The 22,791-nt window shown below is 41.2% G+C and overlaps 1 protein-coding gene across 1 annotated transcript; it reads right to left on the bottom strand.

The window, feature by feature from the left end:
- Positions 1-13,333: 13,333 nt before the first annotated feature.
- Positions 13,334-21,062, bottom strand: LOC146730152 (homeobox protein HB1-like). The gene is made up of 2 exons (XM_085494626.1): positions 20,555-21,062; positions 13,334-15,544 (listed from the first exon to the last, which is right to left on the bottom strand). Exons 1-2 carry the CDS (start codon positions 20,988-20,990, stop codon positions 15,189-15,191), a joined length of 792 nt encoding a protein of 263 aa, XP_085350752.1. The 5' UTR covers positions 20,991-21,062; the 3' UTR covers positions 13,334-15,188.
- Positions 21,063-22,791: the final 1,729 nt, after the last annotated feature.

Genomic DNA, 22,791 nt, shown 5'->3' with positions numbered 1-22,791 from the left:
CAGTCAGTCTGGATCTACAATAGTCTACCAATCTCTGTCATACCACCCATCTCAGCCCAGAAACACACCAAGCACCTCATCCAGTCAGTCTGGATCTACAATAGTCTACCAATCTCTGTCATACCATCCATCTCAGCCCAGAAACACACCAAGCACCTCATCCAATCAGTCTCAACCTACAATAGTCTACCAATCTCTGCCATACCACCCATCTCAGCCCAGAAACACACCAAGCACCTCATCCAGTCAGTCTGGATCTACAATAGTCTACCAGTCTCTTTCATACCACCCATCTCAGCCCAGAAACACACAAAGCACCTCATCCAGTCAGTCTCAACCTACAATAGTCTATTAGTCTCTTTCATATCATCCATCTCAGCCCAGAAACTCACCAATCACCTCATCCAGTCAGTCTCAACCTACAATAGTCTACCAATCTCTTTTATACCACTCACCTCAGCCCAGAATCACACGAAGCACCTCATCCAGTCAGTCTCAACATACAATAGTCTACCAATCTCGTTCATACCATCCATCTCAGCCCAGAAACACACCAAGCACCTCATCCAGTCAGTCTGGATCTACAATAGTCTACCAATCTCTGTCATACCACCCATCTCAGCCCAGAAACACACCAAGCACCTCATCCAGTCAGTCTGGATCTACAATAGTCTACCAATCTCTGTCATACCACCCATCTCAGCCCAGAAACACACCAAGCACCTCATCCAGTCAGTCTGGATCTACAATAGTCTACCAATCTCTGTCATACCACCCATCTCAGCCCAGAAACACACCAAGCACCTCATCCAGTCAGTCTGGATCTACAATAGTCTACCAATCTCTGTCATACCACCCATCTCAGCCCAGAAACACACCAAGCACCTCATCCAGTCAGTCTGGATCTACAATAGTCTACCAATCTCTGTCATACCATCCATCTCAGCCCAGAAACACACCAAGTACCTCATCCAATCAGTCTCAACCTACAATAGTCTACCAATCTCTGCCATACCACCCATCTCAGCCCAGAAACACACCAAGCACCTCATCCAGTCAGTCTGGATCTACAATAGTCTACCAGTCTCTTTCATACCACCCATCTCAGCCCAGAAACACACCAAGCACCTCATCCAGTCAGTCTCAACCTACAATAGTCTACCAATCTCTGTCATACCATCCATCTCAGCCCAGAAACACACCAAGCACCTCATCCAATCAGTCTCAACCTACAATAGTCTACCAATCTCTGCCATACCACCCATCTCAGCCCAGAAACACACCAAGCACCTCATCCAGTCAGTCTGGATCTACAATAGTCTACCAGTCTCTTTCATACCACCCATCTCAGCCCAGAAACACACCAAGCACCTCATCCAGTCAGTATCAACCTACAATAGCCTACCAATCTCTGCCATACCACCCATCTCAGCCCAGAAACATACTAAGCACCTCATCCAGTCAGTCTGGATCTACAATAGTCTACCAGTCTCTTTCATACCATCCATCTCAGCCCAGAAACTCACGAATCACCTCATCCAGTCAGTCTCAACCTACAATAGTCTACCAATCTCTTTCATACCACTCACCTCAGCACAGAAACACACCAAGCACCTCAACCAGTCAGTCTGGATCTACAATAGTCTACCAATCTCTGTCATACCACCCATCTCAGCCCAGAAACACACCAAGCACCTCATCCAGTCAGTCTGGATCTACAATAGTCTACCAATCTCTGTCATACCATCCATCTCAGCCCAGAAACTCACCAATCACCTCATCCAGTCAGTCGCAACCTACAATAGTCTACCAATCTCTTTCATACCATCCATCTCAGCCCAGAAACACACCAAGCACCTCATCCAGTCAGACTCAACCTACAATAGTCTACCAATCTCTGTCATACTACCCATCTCAGCCCAGAAACTCACCAATCACCTCGTCCAGTCAGTCTCAACATACAATAGTCTACCAATCTCTGTCATACCATCCATCTCAGCCCAGAAACACACCAAGCACCTCATCCAGTCAGTCTCATCCTACAATAGTCTATCAGTCTCTTTCATACCATCCATCTCAGCCCAGAAACTCACCAATCACCTCATCCAGTCAGTCTCAACCTACAATAGTCTACCAATCTCTTTTATACCACTCACCTCAGCCCAGAAACACACTAAACACCTCATCCAGTCAGTCTCAACATACAATAGTCTACCAATCTCTTTCATACCATCCATCTCAGCCCAGAAACACACCAAGCACCTCATCCAGTCAGTCTCAACCTACAATAGTCTATCAGTCTCTTTCATACCATCCATCTCAGCCCAGAAACTCACCAATCACCTCATCCAGTCAGTCTCAACCTACAATAGTCTACCAATCTCTTTTATACCACTCACCTCAGCCCAGAAACACACCAAGCACCTCATCCAGTCAGTCTCAACCTACAATAGTCTACCAATCTCTTTCATACCATCCATCTCAGCCCAGAAACACACCAAGCACCTCATCCAGTCAGTCTGGATCTACAATAGTCTACCAGTCTCTGTCATACCACCCATCTCAGCCCAGAAACACACCAAGCACCTCATCCAGTCAGTCTGGATCTACAATAGTCTACCAATCTCTGTCATACCATCCATCTCAGCCCAGAAACACACCAAGCACCTCATCCAATCAGTCTCAACCTACAATAGTCTACCAATCTCTGCCATACCACCCATCTCAGCCCAGAAACACACCAAGCACCTCATCCAGTCAGTCTGCATCTACAATAGTCTACCAATCTCTGTCATACCATCCATCTCAGCCCAGAAACACACCAAGCACCTCATCCAATCAGTCTCAACCTACAATAGTCTACCAATCTCTGCCATACCACCTATCTCAGCCCAGAAACACACCAAGCACCTCATCTAGTCAGTCTGGATCCACAATAGTCTACCAATCTCTTTCATACCATCCATCTCAGCCCAGAAACACACCAAGCACCTCATCCAGTCAGTCTGGATCTACAATAGTCTACCAATCTCTGTCATACCATCCATCTCAGCCCAGAAACACACCAAGCACCTCATCCAATCAGTCTCAACCTACAATAGTCTACCAATCTCTGCCATACCACCCATCTCAGCCCAGAAACATACTAAGCACCTCATCCAGTCAGTCTGGATCTACAAAAGTCTACCAGTCTCTTTCATACCATCCATCTCAGCCCAGAAACTCACAATCACCTCATCCAGTCAGTCGCAACCTACAATAGTCTACCAATCTCTTTCATACCATCCATCTCAGCCCAGAAACACACCAAGCACCTCATCCAGTCAGACTCAACCTACAATAGTCTACCAATCTCTGTCATACTACCCATCTCAGCCCAGAAACTCACCAATCACCTCGTCCAGTCAGTCTCAACATACAATAGTCTACCAATCTCTGTCATACCATCCATCTCAGCCCAGAAACACACCAAGCACCTCATCCAGTCAGTCTCAACCTACAATAGTCTATCAGTCTCTTTCATACCATCCATCTCAGCCCAGAAACTCACCAATCACCTCATCCAGTCAGTCTCAACCTACAATAGTCTACCAATCTCTTTTATACCACTCACCTCAGCCCAAAAACACACTAAACACCTCATCCAGTCAGTCTCAACATACAATAGTCTACCAATCTCTTTCATACCATCCATCTCAGCCCAGAAACACACCAAGCACCTCATCCAGTCAGTCTCAACCTACAATAGTCTATCAGTCTCTTTCATACCATCCATCTCAGCCCAGAAACTCACCAATCACCTCATCCAGTCAGTCTCAACCTACAATAGTCTACCAATCTCTTTTATACCACTCACCTCAGCCCAGAAACACACCAAGCACCTCATCCAGTCAGTCTCATCCTACAATAGTCTACCAATCTCTTTCATACCATCCATCTCAGCCCAGAAACACACCAAGCACCTCATCCAGTCAGTCTGGATCTACAATAGTCTACCAGTCTCTGTCATACCACCCATCTCAGCCCAGAAACACACCAAGCACCTCATCCAGTCAGTCTGGATCTACAATAGTCTACCAATCTCTGTCATACCATCCATCTCAGCCCAGAAACACACCAAGCACCTCATCCAATCAGTCTCAACCTACAATAGTCTACCAATCTCTGCCATACCACCCATCTCAGCCCAGAAACACACCAAGCACCTCATCCAGTCAGTCTGCATCTACAATAGTCTACCAATCTCTGTCATACCATCCATCTCAGCCCAGAAACACACCAAGCACCTCATCCAATCAGTCTCAACCTACAATAGTCTACCAATCTCTGCCATACCACCTATCTCAGCCCAGAAACACACCAAGCATCTCATCTATTCAGTCTGGATCCACAATAGTCTACCAATCTCTTTCATACCATCCATCTCAGCCCAGAAACACACCAAGCACCTCATCCAGTCAGACGCAACCTACAGTAGTCTACCAATCTCTGTCATACCATCCATCTCAGCCCAGAAACACACCAAGCACCTCATCCAATCAGTCTCAACCTACAATAGTCTACCAATCTCTGCCATACCACCCATCTCATCCCAGAAACATACTAAGCACCTCATCCAGTCAGTCTGGATCTACAAAAGTCTACCAGTCTCTTTCATACCATCCATCTCAGCCCAGAAACTCACCAATCACCTCATCCAGTCAGTCGCAACCTACAATAGTCTACCAATCTCTTTCATACCATCCATCTCAGCCCAGAAACACACCAAGCACCTCATCCAGTCAGACTCAACCTACAATAGTCTACCAATCTCTGTCATACTACCCATCTCAGCCCAGAAACTCACCAATCACCTCGTCCAGTCAGTCTCAACATACAATAGTCTACCAATCTCTGTCATACCATCCATCTCAGCCCAGAAACACACCAAGCACCTCATCCAGTCAGTCTCAACCTACAATAGTCTATCAGTCTCTTTCATACCATCCATCTCAGCCCAGAAACTCACCAATCACCTCATCCAGTCAGTCTCAACCTACAATAGTCTACCAATCTCTTTTATACCACTCACCTCAGCCCAGAAACACACTAAACACCTCATCCAGTCAGTCTCAACATACAATAGTCTACCAATCTCTTTCATACCATCCATCTCAGCCCAGAAACACACCAAGCACCTCATCCAGTCAGTCTCAACCTACAATAGTCTATCAGTCTCTTTCATACCATCCATCTCAGCCCAGAAACTCACCAATCACCTCATCCAGTCAGTCTCAACCTACAATAGTCTACCAATCTCTTTTATACCACTCACCTCAGCCCAGAAACACACCAAGCACCTCATCCAGTCAGTCTCAATCTACAATAGTCTACCAATCTCTTTCATACCATCCATCTCAGCCCAGAAACACACCAAGCACCTCATCCAGTCAGTCTGGATCTACAATAGTCTACCATTCTCTGTCATACCACCCATCTCAGCCCAGAAACACACCAAGCACCTCATCCAGTCAGTCTGGATCTACAATAGTCTACCAATCTCTGTCATACCATCCATCTCAGCCCAGAAACACACCAAGCACCTCATCCAATCAGTCTCAACCTACAATAGTCTACCAATCTCTGCCATACCACCTATCTCAGCCCAGAAACACACCAAGCACCTCATCTAGTCAGTCTGGATCCACAATAGTCTACCAATCTCTTTCATACCATCCATCTCAGCCCAGAAACACACCAAGCACCTCATCCAGTCAGACGCAACCTACAATAGTCTACCAATCTCTGTCATACTACCCATCTCAGCCCAGAAACACACCAAGCACCTCATCCAGTCAGTCTCAACCAACAATAGTCTACCAATCTCTGTCATACCATCCATCTCAGCCCAGAAACACACCAAGCACCTCACCCAGTCAGTCGCAACCTACAATAGTCTACCAATCTCTTTCATACCACCCATCTCAGCCCAGAAACACACCAAGCACATCATCCAGTCAGTCTGGATCCACAATAGTCTACCAGTTCCTTTCATACCACCCATCTCAGCCCAGAAACTCACCAAGCACCTCATCCAGTCAGTCGCAACCCACAATAGTCTACCAATCTCTGTCGTACCACCCATCTCAGCCCAGAAACACACCATGCACCTCATCCAGTCAGTCTGGATCCACAATAGCCTACCAGTTCCTTGCATACCACCCATCTCAGCCCAGAAACACACCAAACACCTCATCCAGTCAGTCTGGATCCACAATAGTCTACCAGTTCCTTTCATACCACCCATCTCAGCCCAGAAACACACCAAGCACCTCATCCAGTCACTCTGGATATACAATAGTCTACCAGTTCCTGTCATACTACCCACCCAGCCCAGAAACACACGAATCGCCTCCTTCAATCAATCAGAAGGAACCCTCAGTAGTCTACCAGTTCTTTTCATACCACCCACTTCAGCCCAGAAACACACCAAGCACCTCACCCAGTCAGTCTGGATCCACAATAGTCTACCAGTTCCTTGCATACCACCCATCTCAGCCCAGAAACACACCAATCACCTCATCCTGTTAGCATGGACCCACAGTAGTCTACCAGCCCCTTTCGTACCACCTGATATCACTCATCTCAGTCCAAAAAGTTCCTCGAACCCAGACAGAACTCTTTATTTCACAGCCTCCTCAATGCTAGGCGTCCCAGTTAGCAGCCAACTCACTAATAGCAGTTTAGTTCAGATAACGCACACCAGACAGGCGTTATGAAAGGGCGGCAGTCGTCGTGCCGCGTCCTGTTCGATATGGGACTCATAGCGACGTATACAACACGTGTAAAATACATTGTTTATTTACATGAAATTCGAACACGCGCTGCGCGACGACCACCGCGCTTTTAAGGCATGATTGTACCGTTCGTTCTATAACCACCGTCTCAAGGCAACATCCTCCCATCACCTCGACTCCATTCATCGTTCCCCGGTTATCCCAGGATAGTGACGTCATCAACCCAGTCCCACCATGTAAAACCTCTTTCCTGTACTCTCCACGACCCTTATCATTAATTCATATTGATGACGTCACTGATTTCCCTTCACTTGCTGTTAATATAGATCGAAACTACTTCAAATTTCCCCCTCGTTTCCTGTTCTCCAATCGCTCTCAATTAACCTGCAGGTTCTAATGGATGTTTTCTAACTTTCCTGACGTTGTGTCTGCGTGATAATAACATTTCCCTCTTAAATTGACAAATATTTTCTGTGGAGTAATTCGTTCGACGGACAAAATTATGCCCCCTTCGTAACACATAGGCCGATAATTTGCGGTATTCATTACAATTCTAGACAACGTTTTATGATTTCAATTAAGACATCGGAATTGCGAGCATATTTTCCTTAAAATGATTGTTTTCGTTGTAAAGTGAGAAAAATTTATTTAAAAATTTTAAATAATGAAACGATTTAACGTTATTTAATGCAAAATAAAAGAGTGATTTTAACTTGAACAACATATATGGCTTGGTTTACGTACGGGCAAATTGAAATGCACACACACACACACAAGCGTTATGAATGAGTGAAAACAACGCTTTTATTTTATTTATTTTTATTCTACTATTTAACAAAATATAATATCAAACACACTTAAAGATGTTCAAAAAAACAATCGGTAATTTAACTTGATTTGTGATTTTGAAAACTCACCGTGTTATAAAGTTATGCAATGTAAAAATTAAGTTTCACTGCTAGATAGATGTTATTGTTCGTTCGTTTTTGGAATATTGTCTGTTTCAGGCGACAATTCCGCACATATGTCATTGCATTCTCTCTCTGTCCTGGCGTTTTGTATCGATGCTACTTACAAATGCGCGTGCAAACCTGTCAAACCAATATCGCGTGTTTTCAAGGTAGAGTAGTCTTTTATTAGTTATGCTTCTAAGTAACCAGGCGGCTCCGGGAAACCAGCCGAAACCTTTCAGATGCAACCACTGTGCCATCGAGAACTATAATTCCGAGTTTAGTTGTGACGATGTTAAATTGATACCCAAATACGTTACTTATTTCTGCTACGGATGACGCGAGACACCACCTGCGGGTTCCCGGTGCGTCATGGTGGCATATTCTTTTGATTATGTCATCAACTTGCAACCTCGTAAGTTCCACTTGCTCGGTGGTTACTCACATGCTCATGTCACGCTACCAACAATTTGAACAAAATAACGCATTTTTTCAGCATTACGGCTACCTCATATCAGAATTGCCTAGTTGTGGTATAAATGTCATGTTTTGGAAACTTTTTTGTGATTATAGCACAACTTGTTGTGAACGAGAATGGACACAAATTGCACTTACTTGAATCTACTCGAACTACAAATGTCGGATTTCCATTATTTTTTAAAAAAAAAACATAATTGGTTGGTCGAAAAGCTCAAATTCTTGTATATGCAAGATGTAGGCTAGGATTCAGTAGACTCGGCTTTATAGTGCTCTAAACACCATGGCAACGTTCTCACCCCAGACGCCACAAGTATACGCGAAACATGAACAGTGCCTGGGCCTTCTAATTTCAGGACAGAAAATGGATTAAAATTTTCCCTGATAAAGTTAAAAAATAAAATCGTTTTAGACTGCGGCTATTAACCGCACAACACTAACTTTCGTTGATAATTCCCATCATCCCCATCTCGAAGTCGGAAAAAAAAATATTTCTCCTCAAACGTATTTTGTAACTTCCCTCAAAATCACAACATCTGACTGGGATTTCCCATCGCTTATTACGCCGTAAGTGAGTGACATTTTTATGTTGTGTCCAAGGATGATCGTAAATCTCGTCGACTTTTTTACGGCCATGTTGGGGTTTTCCCCTGAAGCCTTGATAGTGCTGATTCTAACTTCGCTTTTATTTTGATGGCATGCGCCAGATTTCACTCTCACACATGTTTTTGTAATTGTGTAAAACTGTACTCAACACATACAGTAGATAATGCCCCCCCCCCCCGCGTCTTTCGGTGTCGCCATCGTAGAGGCTATGACGTACGCAAAATGGCGGCGCGCGTTCGCATAGAACTGCCTTGCAGTCTTTTTAAGGACTACACGGGCGGCTGCCGATATTGAATTGTCTACTGACTACAATGCCTCGTGCAACTTCATCGTTTAACCGACAATGTGCGGGTAAAATGTACTTCAGACCCTCGGGCTTCAAACATGTCGTTTTGTTTAAGCTCAACGACAGACGGCAAGACGCTGTCACCGACCGTACACGCACAACTGTCACAACATCTAACAAAGTCAGCCGACGAGCGAGATTGCATTTTAGTACATTATATAATATAGTAACCATTGACTGTTCGACGTTTAGATAAATAATCCTCGCGCCACGTCCAACGTCGACCGCGACACTCACTGCCAACTATATATCGTAAAGACATGCCATTGACACCCGCCCTGCGTGGAACAACACAACTTAGTCGGTTCATTAATAATTGACGAGAAAGGCACCACCGTCTTCAAAATCGTCAACTTTTAACTTGTATTATAAAATATTGGACTAGTATTTTATTTATACTTCATACGATATACTTGTTTGTATTCACCTGTTAACTCAATGAATATAGTTGTATCCATGCGCGCAATTAATCAAACACGTGAATTTCAAGTTATTCTCAGGAAAGATGTTATTTCGTTTACGAAATTTATTTTTTTGAATGACAAAACTACAAATTGAACGCGTGCATGAATACACTAAAATTCCAAATGAACTCTGCTCACTGTTGAAGATCAATTTCTAAACGTTTAACAGTCAAACTCGCTATCTCGTTAGCAGGCGAAAACGACGCCATAAGGATTTAAACGAGGTTTTTATTTAACTTTAAATGTCCCACAATTATTCCCTTGCCCGCTTCTCGATCGGTCGTAGAGCATATCGGTTTAACCCATCCTGCCACTTGACACACTTCCTCGTTACTGTCACCCGCTCACTCATAAACAACGCGCCAAAAACGTAGTTATACACTATCTAAACCACTTCAACGAATCGGATACTTTCCCGCTAAAATAATGTTTTGAGCGCAGTATACATTCCGAATTACTGTAATATATGACGGTGTTTGGACTGCTACAAGACAACGTTTCAAAGTTTTTTTTTAAAAAAGAAAATGGGGTTATCGCACATATCTTTACTTGGACGCCACAAAATGGCGAGATGACAGGAAATCCGTGCGATACTTTCCCTGTGAGTCTGCTAATCGTCTGCAGAACGTACCGTTGCATTTCTATTCATTTTGTCGATGTTCAATAAATTTGAACCATCTTTGGTTTTAAACAAATTGTAAATACGTCTTTGAAAAAAAAAAGGGTCGGTATTCTAAGGTCCGTTATTGAACTTAAATGAGAGGGGTGATCATTGGGGAAGGAAAGCTGAAAAGAAAACTGGGAAAATTATTGTCTCTTTCACTTAGCTTTCGAAGTAGTATTTTTATTTCGGAGACGATGGCTTGTTATGGTTGTTGCTGCCCCCCCCCCCCCCCCGGTGATGTGTATCAGTTTTGTATGTTCTATTTTGTATCTGACGTTGTCCATTGTGATTATTTAGGCGCAGATGTCAGTTTGATTTCCAGAGAAACCCACCAAGTTTATAGATAATTCCTTATTGAATGAGATGCCCCCGTTCTAAGTTTAGAAAAACATGTGCTCTTAATTTCATCTCACAGCACAGAAATAAAAGTGTCGTAGCTACTCCTCGCATTTCACCAATCAGGGGTCGTAAATCACGAGACAACGTGGACGCCGGCCATTTTCACTATCGCACATGCCACGTGACATATCAAGGATTTTCTTAGACTCGGATTCGGGTGACAATAAATCAAACGTCTGGCGTGTCGTAAAAAAAGACTCGTAAATATCATGATCAAGTTTTTTGACCCCAAAGTAAAATGCAGTTGGTGTGTTTCCTGTTAATTACAGTAAGAGTTTACGCCATAATAGTGATTATAGCGGCTTAGTGGTGGATCAGGGAGGTTGTCCGTGTGAATTACAAAGTCACTCTAATAAACTGCGCGTGTTTCTGTATGTTAAGTTGACGCCATTTTATGTCGGATAGTGTGTCCAACCTTGATTTATACTAGTAGTCTGATTAAGTTTGCAAGTCGTAGTTCATTTCCACCCATGGTAAACTGGGCTGGGGCGCTTCGATGTCAACGTCTATGCTGCATCCTTATTAAAACTAGAACGCAATTTTGCGCGAAAAGGCCCCGTCTCGCAGTTTGACGTGTCAAGAATATTATCACGGCAACGACTTGCCTTGCCTCTCTTTATTATCGAATATGTTTAAAAACAGTTTCAGTCGCAACCGAACTTCAACATGGCTCTTTGTTTAGGCGTGTCCAATTCGATCTTTGGTTGGGAAAAGTTCACTCGGCCGCTATGATTATAGGCGAGCATTCTTTCCCCCATAGAGTTGTACAATTTTACCTGCATATTTATTCGATGGGTGCATTTTTATCGGCGGTGGTCTGGTTCGCAGAATTAAGCGATTTTATTGACTAAAATATATATTGCATGATTGGATTGTAAATATACATCCGGTCCATCTGGACTCTATGCATGATGGGTAATATGCGCGGATGTGTCTAGGATTATCAAGGCTGTTAATCGAATTTTACCGTCTAGTTACCCTCTTACATCCGGGCCTGTGAATATCTTAAAACACGGCTATGTTGACTTATATCGAACATTCCATAGATACCTGCACAGGGTCGAATCCAAATGCTCTCCATATGTACCCTAGTAAATTGTCATCTCCAATCCCAGGGTGCAACATCAGTACTTGGTCCAGATATTTTCAGTCAAATAAATGAATACATATTTTGTATTTATTCAAATACGCGGTGACTTCAAACCGTCAGAAACACTCAAATAGAGAAAGCATGTTCGAAGGTTGCCAGTCTGTTGTTCTTTTGTCCCGAGGTGTGAATCACACACTTGTGCGAGAGAGGGGAGAACTAACTTGAACATTACATAGGCAAATAGACCTTCGAAATGTTGCCGTCTAATTGAACCCAGACGTCCGTGCATTCTTTTAACGAACATACTCATGTCTGTGCATACTAGTCCCGTACTTGGACCCAGTCTTGACGGTGACAAATATAGAGTTTTAGATGATTATTGCCCCCCCCCCCCCGTTTGAGAAAAATAGCAAGACCGAAGTCAAGATCAGCCAATATCGTCTGCGTGTATTTCCTGACCGGGTATTCCTTCGCGCGTGACACACGACAGGTGCATAATCATATGCAAATTAAGGCGACCCTGCGTGTGGATGCGTTCGCTCGATAAACGTGTCTATTATTCAATAAACTACAACTGTTCTCCAGCGAAATATAATTATTTAACAAAAGGTTGAAGTAAAAATTGAATATTATGATTGGATGACATACTAACTACACAAATGATATTTGAAATCGGTAAAAAAAAAGGCAAATATGATGCGTCGAAACGAAATCTGTCAACTAACAAGCTGTTCTCTGATTGGTCTGACTGTTAGGTGTTAGGATTGGGCAGCCAATCTTGTCACAATGAAAGCTGTTCTCTGATTGGTCTAACTGTTAGGTGTTAGGGTTGGGTAGCCAATCTTGTCACAATGAAAGCTGTTCTCTGATTGGTGTGACAGTTAGGTGTTAGGGTTGGGTAGCCAATCTTGTCACAATGAAAGCTGTTCTCTGATTGGTGTGACAGTTAGGTGTTAGGGTTGGGTGGCCAATCTTGTCACAATGAAAGCTGTTCTCTGATTGGTGTGACAGTTAGGTGTTAGGGTTGGGTAGCCAATCTTGTCACAATGAAAGCTGTTCTCTGATTGGTGTGACAGTTAGGTGTTAGGGTTGGGTAGCCAATCTTGTCACAATGAAAGCTGTTCTCTGATTGGTGTGACAGTTAGGTGTTAGGATTGGGCAGCCAATCTTGTCACAATGAAAGCTGTTCTCTGATTGGTGTGACAGTTAGGTGTTAGGATTGGGTAGCCAATCTTGTCACAATGAAAGCTGTTCTCTGATTGGTCTGACTGTTAGGTGTTAGGATTGGGTAGCCAATCTTGTCACAATGAAAGCTGTTCTCTGATTGGTCTGACTGTTAGATGTTAGGATTGGGTAGCCAATCTTGTCACAATGAAAGCTGTTCTCTGATTGGTCTGACTGTTAGGTGTTAGGATTGGGCAGCCAATCAGACACAGTCTTCGCATTGATTCTGAATCGGAGCTGATACTGTAGCCGACGCCAAATAGTTACGAAACCAGAAGACTAGTGGTAACGGCACTCAACACACACACACACAAACACAAATCTCTGTACATCGATATTCTTTTAAACAAACATTTTATTCCTCCGAAATAAACACACAGATCCTGAGACACCGAAAATAGAGCATAATTACTAAGAAAATTGCAACAAAATTCATGTAATATTAGCACCAACGCTGGCACCGTGACGGAAAAAAGTTATATTTGATAAACAAAGAAAATTTAAATAATTCTGGAGAAAAACTTCTAGTTTCTAGAAAATGCTAAATATCAACATTTTTTTTTAAATATTTAAAAATACTAGACGGAAAATGTATATTTATATATATATATATATAATTGATATATATTATGACGTAATCTGGCTATAATTATTAAAATAGTCAAACTTCTGATACCTCTGAAGGCACGGTTCGGAATTTAACCTTTTGAACGCCATTCTTTTCCCGCCATAAATTTGGATATGTTGACGCCTATTTTTAATTGTGAGCCACATGAACAAAATTTCACATTGGATGAAAACAATATCACAATACGCAGTTTCACGTGATAAAGGTTGATTTTACCGTCCGTGGACCATTTGTGGGGTTCAGTGTCACGTGATTTTACTCGAGTACGTCATCAATTCCGCCATCTTGTTTATCGTGTTTTGTAGCTAGTTGCGACTCGTTCAAAAATAGATCTTTTGAAACGCCACAATTGCAAAGCGCGCGTTCGAATTGCGTGTAAACAATGTATTTTAAATGCTTAAATACTTAACATGGGTTCTATATCAAACAAGACGCGGAACAACGACTGGACGATTTAAATTGGGGGAATTGTTTGGTGAAAATGTGTACGAACAGGATTAAAGACATCGGACAAGCTTACAAATTGCCAAAATATTACGCGCGCTAGAAACCCACAAATGGTTTATTGAATGTCGTAGTCGTGTGTTCATTGGATAACATTTTTCTCCGAACGCCATTAATTTTAAAAAGTAATAAGGTCGGTTAAATTCTTCTCGGGAACGGACCATTTATTCTGTCAGTGGTATGTATTCATTCGCGTACCAGAATATAGTTCCGTTGGAACAGCTTGCCTTTCCCGTGTATCATTTCATATCCATTGCTTGTCTCCGCATATGTCGGTCCGGTCTACAGCTAACTGCGCTCAAGCCATCCACAGTGACAAAAATGTTTAGCCCATAACAAAGTAGTACAACACGCCATTTTACAATACCACAATCCTTTGCGATTGCCGGGTAATACCAGCGACACTTCGCCGTTGTAATTCGGTTATCAATTATCGCGAAAGCTCAGCTCGTGAACAAACGACGATGAACGATTCAGATTTTTACCGAGCGTGCGCAGAATTGTATGTTTATAAAAATGGCTCGTTCTGGGCTGAAACGAATAACGTGAGTGGACTCGGTAGGTGAATGAACCGAGAAGACGAGGTGCCTGGTGATACACTGGTCGTGTTCATTGACTCAAGTCACTTTTACGTGTTTCGATCATGAAGACAGTTAAATTTAATGGTCTCCCGTAAATTGTATGTAGCACAGCCCGCCATAATCGCAGAATACTTCCACAGCTACAGCCGGCCGACCTGGCACTATTTTTATCGCTCGCATCTTTCAAAATTCGAGGAATCACACTTCAGATACGGGTTTGTTTGATATGGTGGGTTACTTGGTTCGAATGATGTGAATGACGAAAACAAGCAGGATACGTGGTATTTCACACTGGGAATAAACCAACTGATCATATCAGTAACGACCAGTGTGGTCCGACGTAGCAAAATGTGGGTTGACTGTGATTTGATGCAACAGACGACGTTCCGTCTGGCACGTAGTTTTTCCAACGTAACCCAAATTTGTTTATCATCTGAGATTTTGGGGGTTACAAAATAAATTTTTCTGTTGTATTCAAATCAGTCTTGTTCTACCTTCAAATTGAGAACAATGTCTTCTTCTAACGAATCTCCCTTCATTGCCACGGCAACAACTGTTGTCTCACTCAATTTATCTTCACTGTCCTTCTCATCTTCCTCGTTGTTGTCTTGGTTACTGTTTTCACCGTCATCTTTCTTACTTTCTTTCTTATATTTCATTCTCCTGTTCTGGAACCATATTTTGATCTGTCTTTCAGTGAGCCCCAGAAGGTGAGAAAGTTCGATTCGCCTCCGTCTCGTCAGGTATCGATTGTAATGGAACTCCTTCTCCAGTTCCAAAGTTTGGTATCGGGTGTACGTTTGGCGGCATCGTTTTTTGGGAACTTCCGGTGCACCTGTAGAGGAAAGAAGGCCATAGGTCAATAGGTCAATAGGTCACAATGCAGTGGGTGCACGTTTTCATTCTAATCACACACACTAATAATATACAGTACGTGCGCTAAGCTATCAGTATATAACTATTAGTTTAAAAGTTGTAGTGACACAATTTTTTGTTTGCCTAAAATATTTGTGCGTTACTGCGCAAATTTGAAAAGCTCACAGGTCCTGACTAAATATATATGTTTGTTTAATATTAATAGATATATCGTAACATAAACGTTGATAATAGGTATAACGTAACATAAACGTTGATAATAGGTATATCGTAACATAAACGTTGGTAATAGGTATAACGTAACATAAACGTTGATAATAGGTATATCGTAACATAAACGTTGATGATAAGTATCTCGTAATATAAACGTTAGTAATAGGTATAACGTAATATAAACGTTGGTAATAGGTAAAACGTAACATAAACGTTGATAATAGGTATATCGTAACATAAAGGTTAGTAATAGGTATATCGTAACATAAACGTTGATAATAGGTATATCGTAACATAAACGTTGAAATAGGTATAACGTAACATTAACGTTGATAATAGGTATAACGTAACATAAACGTTGATAATAGGTATATCGTAACATAAACGTTGATAATAGGTATCTCGTAATATAAACGTTAGTAATAAGTATAACGTAATATAAACGTTGGTAATAGGTAAAACGTAACATAAACGTTGATAATAGGTATATCGTAACATAAACGTTGAAATAGGTATAACGTAACATAAACGTTGATAATAGGTATAACGTAACATAAACGTTGATAATAGGTATATCGTAACATAAACGTTGAAATGGGTATAACGTAACATAAACGTTGATAGTATGTATATCGTAGCATAAACGTTGATAATAGGTATCTCGTAATATAAACGTTAGTAATAGGTATAACGTAATATAAACGTTGGTAATAGGTATATCGTAACATAAACGTTGATAATAGGTATATCGTAACATAAAGGTTAGTAATAGGTATAACGTAACATAAACGTTGATAATAGGTATATCGTAACATAAACGTTGATAATAGGTATATCGTAACATAAACGTTGGTAATAAGTATATCGTAACATTAAACGTTGGTAATAGGTATATCGCAACTTAAAGTTGGTAATAGATATAACGTAACATAAACGTTGTTAATAGGTATAACGTAACATAAACGTTGGTAATAGGTATATCGTAACATAAACGTTAGCAATAGGTATATCGTAACATAAATGTTGGCAATAGGTATATCGTAACATAAACGTTGGTAATAGATATATCGTAACATAAACGTTGGTGATAGGTATATCGTAACATAAACGTTGGTAATAGGTATAACGTAACATAAAGGTTGGTAATAGGTATATCGTAACATAAACGTTGATAATAGATATATCGTAACATAAACGTTAGCGATAGGTATAACGTAATATAAACGTTGGTAATAGGTATGTCGTAACATAAACGTTGATAATAGGTATAACGTAACATAAACGTTGATAATAGGTGTATCGTAACATAAACGTTGATAATAGATATATCGTAACATAAACGTTAGCGATAGGAATATCGTAACATAAACGTTAGCGATAGGTATCTCGTAACATAAACGTTGGTAATAGGTATAACGTAACATAAACGTTGATAATAGGTATATCGTAACATAAACGTTGATAATAGGTATATCGTAACATAAACGTTGATAATAGGTATCTCGTAATATAAACGTTAGTAATAGGTAAAACGTAACATAAACGTTGATAATAGGTATATCGTAACATAAACGTTAGCGATAGGTATATCGTAACATAAACGTTGATAATAGGTATAACGTAACATAAACGTTGATAATAGATATATCGTAACATAAACGTTGATAATCGGTATATCGTAACATAAACGTTGATAATAGGTATATCGTAACATAAACGTTGATAATTGGTATATCGTAACATAAACGTCAGCAATAGGTATATCGTTACATATTTTAAACACATCCAGTATTGTGTTTTTTGCTGTATTTTTACTATATATATGCACTATATTTGCTGATAAGAAAAATCAACTAAATTAAACCAAAATTAACACGTAAAATAACTCAAAACTTGTCCAGCCATGTCCGTGAACTTAAAACGCAGTTAAATAACTGGTTTTACGGGACACGTTGACAATAGATATACCATGGCATAACCGTTGGCAATCGACATAATGACGTGTTAGGCACACTCACACAATTCAATTTTATCACCAATTACCTGCACTTCGTTTATTTACAAAAACCAAAACCGAGTCTCACGGACAAAGGGACACGGCGTGAATGGGAATGCAAAGTTAACGTTTTCGAGTTCCTTAAACATTATTACAACGGCCATTGTTCCATCTGTCGGTACTCTGTAATTACTCCGACCAAAGTGTTTTTTGAAGAATATTGAAACATTTATTAAGTCGGAAATGTCCACCATCCGGCACGCTGGCATAATAGAGTTCTCGTCATCAATCATATCAACACAGTATATTAGTCGGAATTTGGGTGGACGACAATCAACCACCGCTGCGGTTGTTTATTTGTGCGAAGTTTAAATTTTGAACCATAGTAGCACATTTGGGGGTCGTGTTAATATTATATTATATAAACTATTCGCGCTCAATTCAAATTGATTCTGAATTTCACAGAAAATTAATTATTTTAAAATATTTGAAATTAATAGCAGACGGAAATTAATTTAGCAGCGGTTGTTCATTTTTCTTACCCCCCCCCCCATCACCACCAACCCATCCACCAAAGAAATTCATTTTTGAACTATATTACTGTGCAACTATTCACGCAGATTCAAAATAAATTCTTAATTGTGCGGAAAGTATTTGTTTTCATTTTTAACGATGCTTTCCCACTTTGCATATCTGTGACGTACTATCAACTGACCAATGTATACACCATAACATGTTTAGATTGTTGATGAGCAAGGAAGGAGAAATCAACTCAGAGTATAAATTTAAGCGGTTCTCTTAAATTAAGCTAACATTTTTCTAACAAATTTCTGGAAGTTATATTTCTCAAATTTGCAGAGTGAAAATGTAAATTTAAGTCAAAATAAAACAAATTAATCACAATTGTGCAGTATCAACAATATTTACGAATTTGATTTTTTTTTTAATTCGTTGAAAAGCAGACGACATTAGTTAGTTCAAAAACACGCATTACGCGGGCAATAACTATAACCGTATGGTGCAACCAGCACGCAGAAATGAGATCAGTCAACGGTAGGGTAGATGTCATTTATTAAAATTCAGAGAGTCCCGGTAATGATAGGACAGCCCTAACGAATGGTTTATAAATGAACCAGCATGCACGCCAAAGTAGAACAACGTGCGTACGGGACGACTGGTGGTCAGATGAAAACGGCCATGCCATTCCAATTTGATCGATCGGTACAGGGTTAAAGATTAAATTGCTGGTATTTCGTGGTTAAAAGTCAGGGTGAAACAGAAGAACGCTCGCGACATTGTCTGGAGCTCGATGTGACGGTTAAAGTCAAATTAATGATCTAGTGTGCCAAGCAAACCAGTGAATGTATTTGCGTCGATTTTGTTTGTACAGTGACGTAGCCGTCAGTAGTTCGTGACACTTCAACAACCAACAAAACGTCAGGACTCGTGGAAATGCTGAGACCAATTTTTCACACTACTGAACTACGTATGAGGTTAGGTGCCAGGTTTTGCCGCCTCGGACGTGGAACTATGTTTTAGTTCGGCACTTTCAGCTTTCACACACCGAAACACGCCGGTCTATTGTTACCATGGAGCGAACAATTAAACACGAGTACGATTCGTTTTTTGTGAAGAAACTGGTCGAATTGATCAACCGCTCGCGGCGACAAAAGATCTCAACAAGTTTAGTACCGTATTCTAAATCATGATAATTTGACGAATTCTCATTTTCGATTATTGGCTAACTAATACTGCAAAGAGCCGCTTATGTAAATGTTGTTTGCACTTCATCTTCTCGAGCTTGCTTTTGGAGTGCCGCCTAATCGTAAACCTTTTGGACGCTATATTTCATTCAGCCTACATTGTGGGGCATAGTTTTACCTAATATAATGTTGTTGTTTTTTGGAAAGAATGGGCATATTTTCTCATTGACTGCAAGTTCTTATAAAAAAATGACAAAAAAAAACACAAAAAAAACAAAAAACATGCAGATTTGATTTCTGAAATGTGAAAAAATAGACTTTGGCTTTCTGAGGGTTAATACTAACCTAACATCGAAATCGAACTATTTTTAGTATGACGCTTTTGAACTTGACCGACGATACAAAATCACCTGCGAGTCACTTACGTCGGAGTTCTAAAAATGCAGCGACAATAATTCGTGAAACAGCGCGAGCCGTTGTGACGATTTGCCGAGTTCATGAACCTACGATCTGTAAATGGTTTGCTCTATTGGTAAAACGATTCTACGCCCCGTAGATAAACGTCCTAATCCGGCGTTCAACCCGAAACTCTGCGAAAACCTAATTTTCTCCGGATGTTCTAGTTCCTGCTCAGAGTTTTTAAGATCGATACCGGCAAAGTTTGTTCTTTTCTTCTGCTTCACTTGACATGATTTCTCATTAATTGTAAGTCTTTTGTGAACGATGTCATAGGTTACATTGTAATTCTTGTCTCCACTGACCTTAATGTGTGCCTTTATGGACTAATAAAAGAGCCACACTACACACACTCACACGTAATACCCTCAAACTACTATTTACTATTTCGCCGCGCACACGCATCCGTATTTCACCGGCAATGGTCCTGGCTACATAACTTTTAGTCGTTTTTGAAAACTTTCATAAATCCAAGCCACCGACGAGCACTACTGCTTGTAGTTTCGATCAGCATTTTATCATACGTGTTTCTGTAACGAAGTTGTCGTCTGCGTTCATATTTTGTGCGAATTATGAAAAAAAAAAAGTAAACGCAACATACCTGTAGCGTTGACCCAGGGGTAGAGAGTTGTTGGATTCTGCATTGCAGACATAACATTGTTGATACTGTCGGCACTCGATATTTGCGAACAGTGGTCCTTCAGTCCGTCCACCAGATCATTAGAATGCGTGCTCCAGGCAGTCGTGTAGCCCTGTAAGCGGGAGTCCCACGATGCGATCGACGTCGTATTTTGATTCAAGGCGCCGTAGTTCGTGGCTGTGTCGTACCCGGCTGCGTTGGTAACTGCCCCGCAGTAGCCCTGTGGACTGGTACCGTTGGGCGAGTAAGCGGCTCCCGGATATCCATTGGGTCTTCTCTTTGCAACGTTTGGAGGTCCGTTGTTATAGGCACAGGACGGCAGCTCAAATCCGCTTGGATACAGCGAATCGCCTGGCTGGTATTTCGCGAATAACGAGTTTACGAAGTAAGAACTCATCACAAGTTTAGTACTCGGGGGTTGATTTGTGGTCTACAGTGGCGTTTACTGCCCGTTGATGTATAGTAAGCGCGACTACACTGCATAGATCCACAAGGAATCGTACATACTTACTACCTTGTTTCAGCCAATCAGATGCCGTCTTCCACGCAAGAGCAGCCAATCAGATGCCGTCTTCCACGCAAGAGCAGAAATTAATATTCATTAGCAAGGAATCATTCAGATGTTTGTCTGTTGACTTTTCTTATAGCTGCACAGGTCAAGGGTCAAACACGCCATTTCTCTTGCGAAACGTTGTCTGTAACACATTCAATAAACTTCCCTTTTGTCTCCTGGTGGCAGACTGAGTAAGTCGATTTGTCTTGCAAGTGAAAGTGGGGAACGATGTAGTGTAAAACATAGAAAGTTTGGGACGTGTATGAGACCAGAGCTCAGGGAACAAAAGAGAGCCAATTAAAACGTTCACCATATTTATTTTATGTCCGCGCAAATTGTTCGATTTCGGAGGGTGTTTTTATGATGTCGTTTAAATTTTTCTCCAAATGAGGTACCCCGATGTGTTGAGGCCATAAAACCACGTCCGTTACCTCTCTGTGGAATTGTAACATCTTTCGAACGGTTTTGTCTTCAAAACTTCATTGAATTCAACTTCCATGTGAAGTTGTAAAACTAAGTCGTCTGTATTGTAATATGATATGGAGAAGGATACGGACATTGACGGCCAAGTTGAGAATTTCCACACCTGTGTCGCCCCTCAACCGTAGCCGTGATAAAGCTCCTCAACCGCCTCTAAATTGGATCTCAATTGTATCATTAAGTGTTCATTTACAAACATTACGCGAGTCGCAAAGAGAATATTGAGCGGGAAATAAACCAACTTCTAAAAAAAATGAACATATTATATCGTCTGCTGACATTTCCTGCCACTTTCCCTTCATGTCTGATTTTTGGAGAAGGAGAACGAGTCCGCTGGCAACGTTTTCATTTTAACTACAGTACAACTCGCCAATACCAGAGCTGATTGATAACGGTCGTATCAATACAGCGTATTTTAACTTGCAACAAAGTGACATATCGAAGACATTTCTAAATAATTATGAATGACGTTACGTCAATTTCGTTGGCGGTGTTTGTAAGCTCCTCACGTTTTTTTACAATTGCGTGCCCTTTGTACTGACTGACTGACTGACTGTTTCAAGTAAGTTGAGTGATCGCTTGTCCACAGTATAGGAACCTGTATAAGAATTATAAAAATATGTTGAAAATGTGTACACCATGAGGACCATTACAACAGGTAATTGCTCGTTTAGAGCGCTGTCCTGCCGTGCCAAAACCGGTTCGGTAAGTCACACTTGTCGCTAACTACCCGAATAAATTATGACACTTTTTATTTCCACTTATGATCAAGAAGTTGGCAAAACAGACAAACAATAGAAACACTGGGGGCAATAAATTACATGTAACATGTGGTGTCAACTTTCAAGAGCTGTGTGTAGTGGTTGATGGGTGAGTTTTATCACTCACGACGTTGAATACAGAGAAATGTGTCGACCAGACACACCCTGATATGGTCACAGGTGTAACGTCACCCACCTCTGGTGTGCCTAGCACCCCGAGCTAAATTGTACAGCCGATATCAGTGTACCCAAATGATTAAAACACTCAAACTAGGATCTAGACAGTAATCCTATTAAACTGGCTCTGGAAACCACCCGCTGGTTGGGAAGGTGTGAAAACAAGCACTAAATAAGCTAGTAATACGTATATGTGCTTGAAAAACACCGATGGCGTTTTCATTGAC

This window comes from Saccoglossus kowalevskii, chromosome 20 (genome assembly GCF_978046115.1).
Source record: "Saccoglossus kowalevskii chromosome 20, keSacKowa6.1, whole genome shotgun sequence".
Classification (NCBI taxonomy): domain Eukaryota; kingdom Metazoa; phylum Hemichordata; class Enteropneusta; family Harrimaniidae; genus Saccoglossus; species Saccoglossus kowalevskii.
This window is presented reverse-complemented; position numbering and strand designations above follow the sequence as displayed.

What these genes read in the sequence shown, in the direction of transcription:
- LOC146730152 (XM_085494626.1), bottom strand. Translation starts at nt 20,990, where the DNA reads ATGAGTTCTTACTTCGTAAACTCGTTATTCGCGAAATACCAGCCAGGC. An exon ending in CCCCTGGGTCAACGCTACAG is followed by an intron (nt 15,545 to 20,554) that starts GTATGTTGCGTT and finishes TTTCCTCTACAG; the next exon opens with GTGCACCGGAAGTTCCCAAA.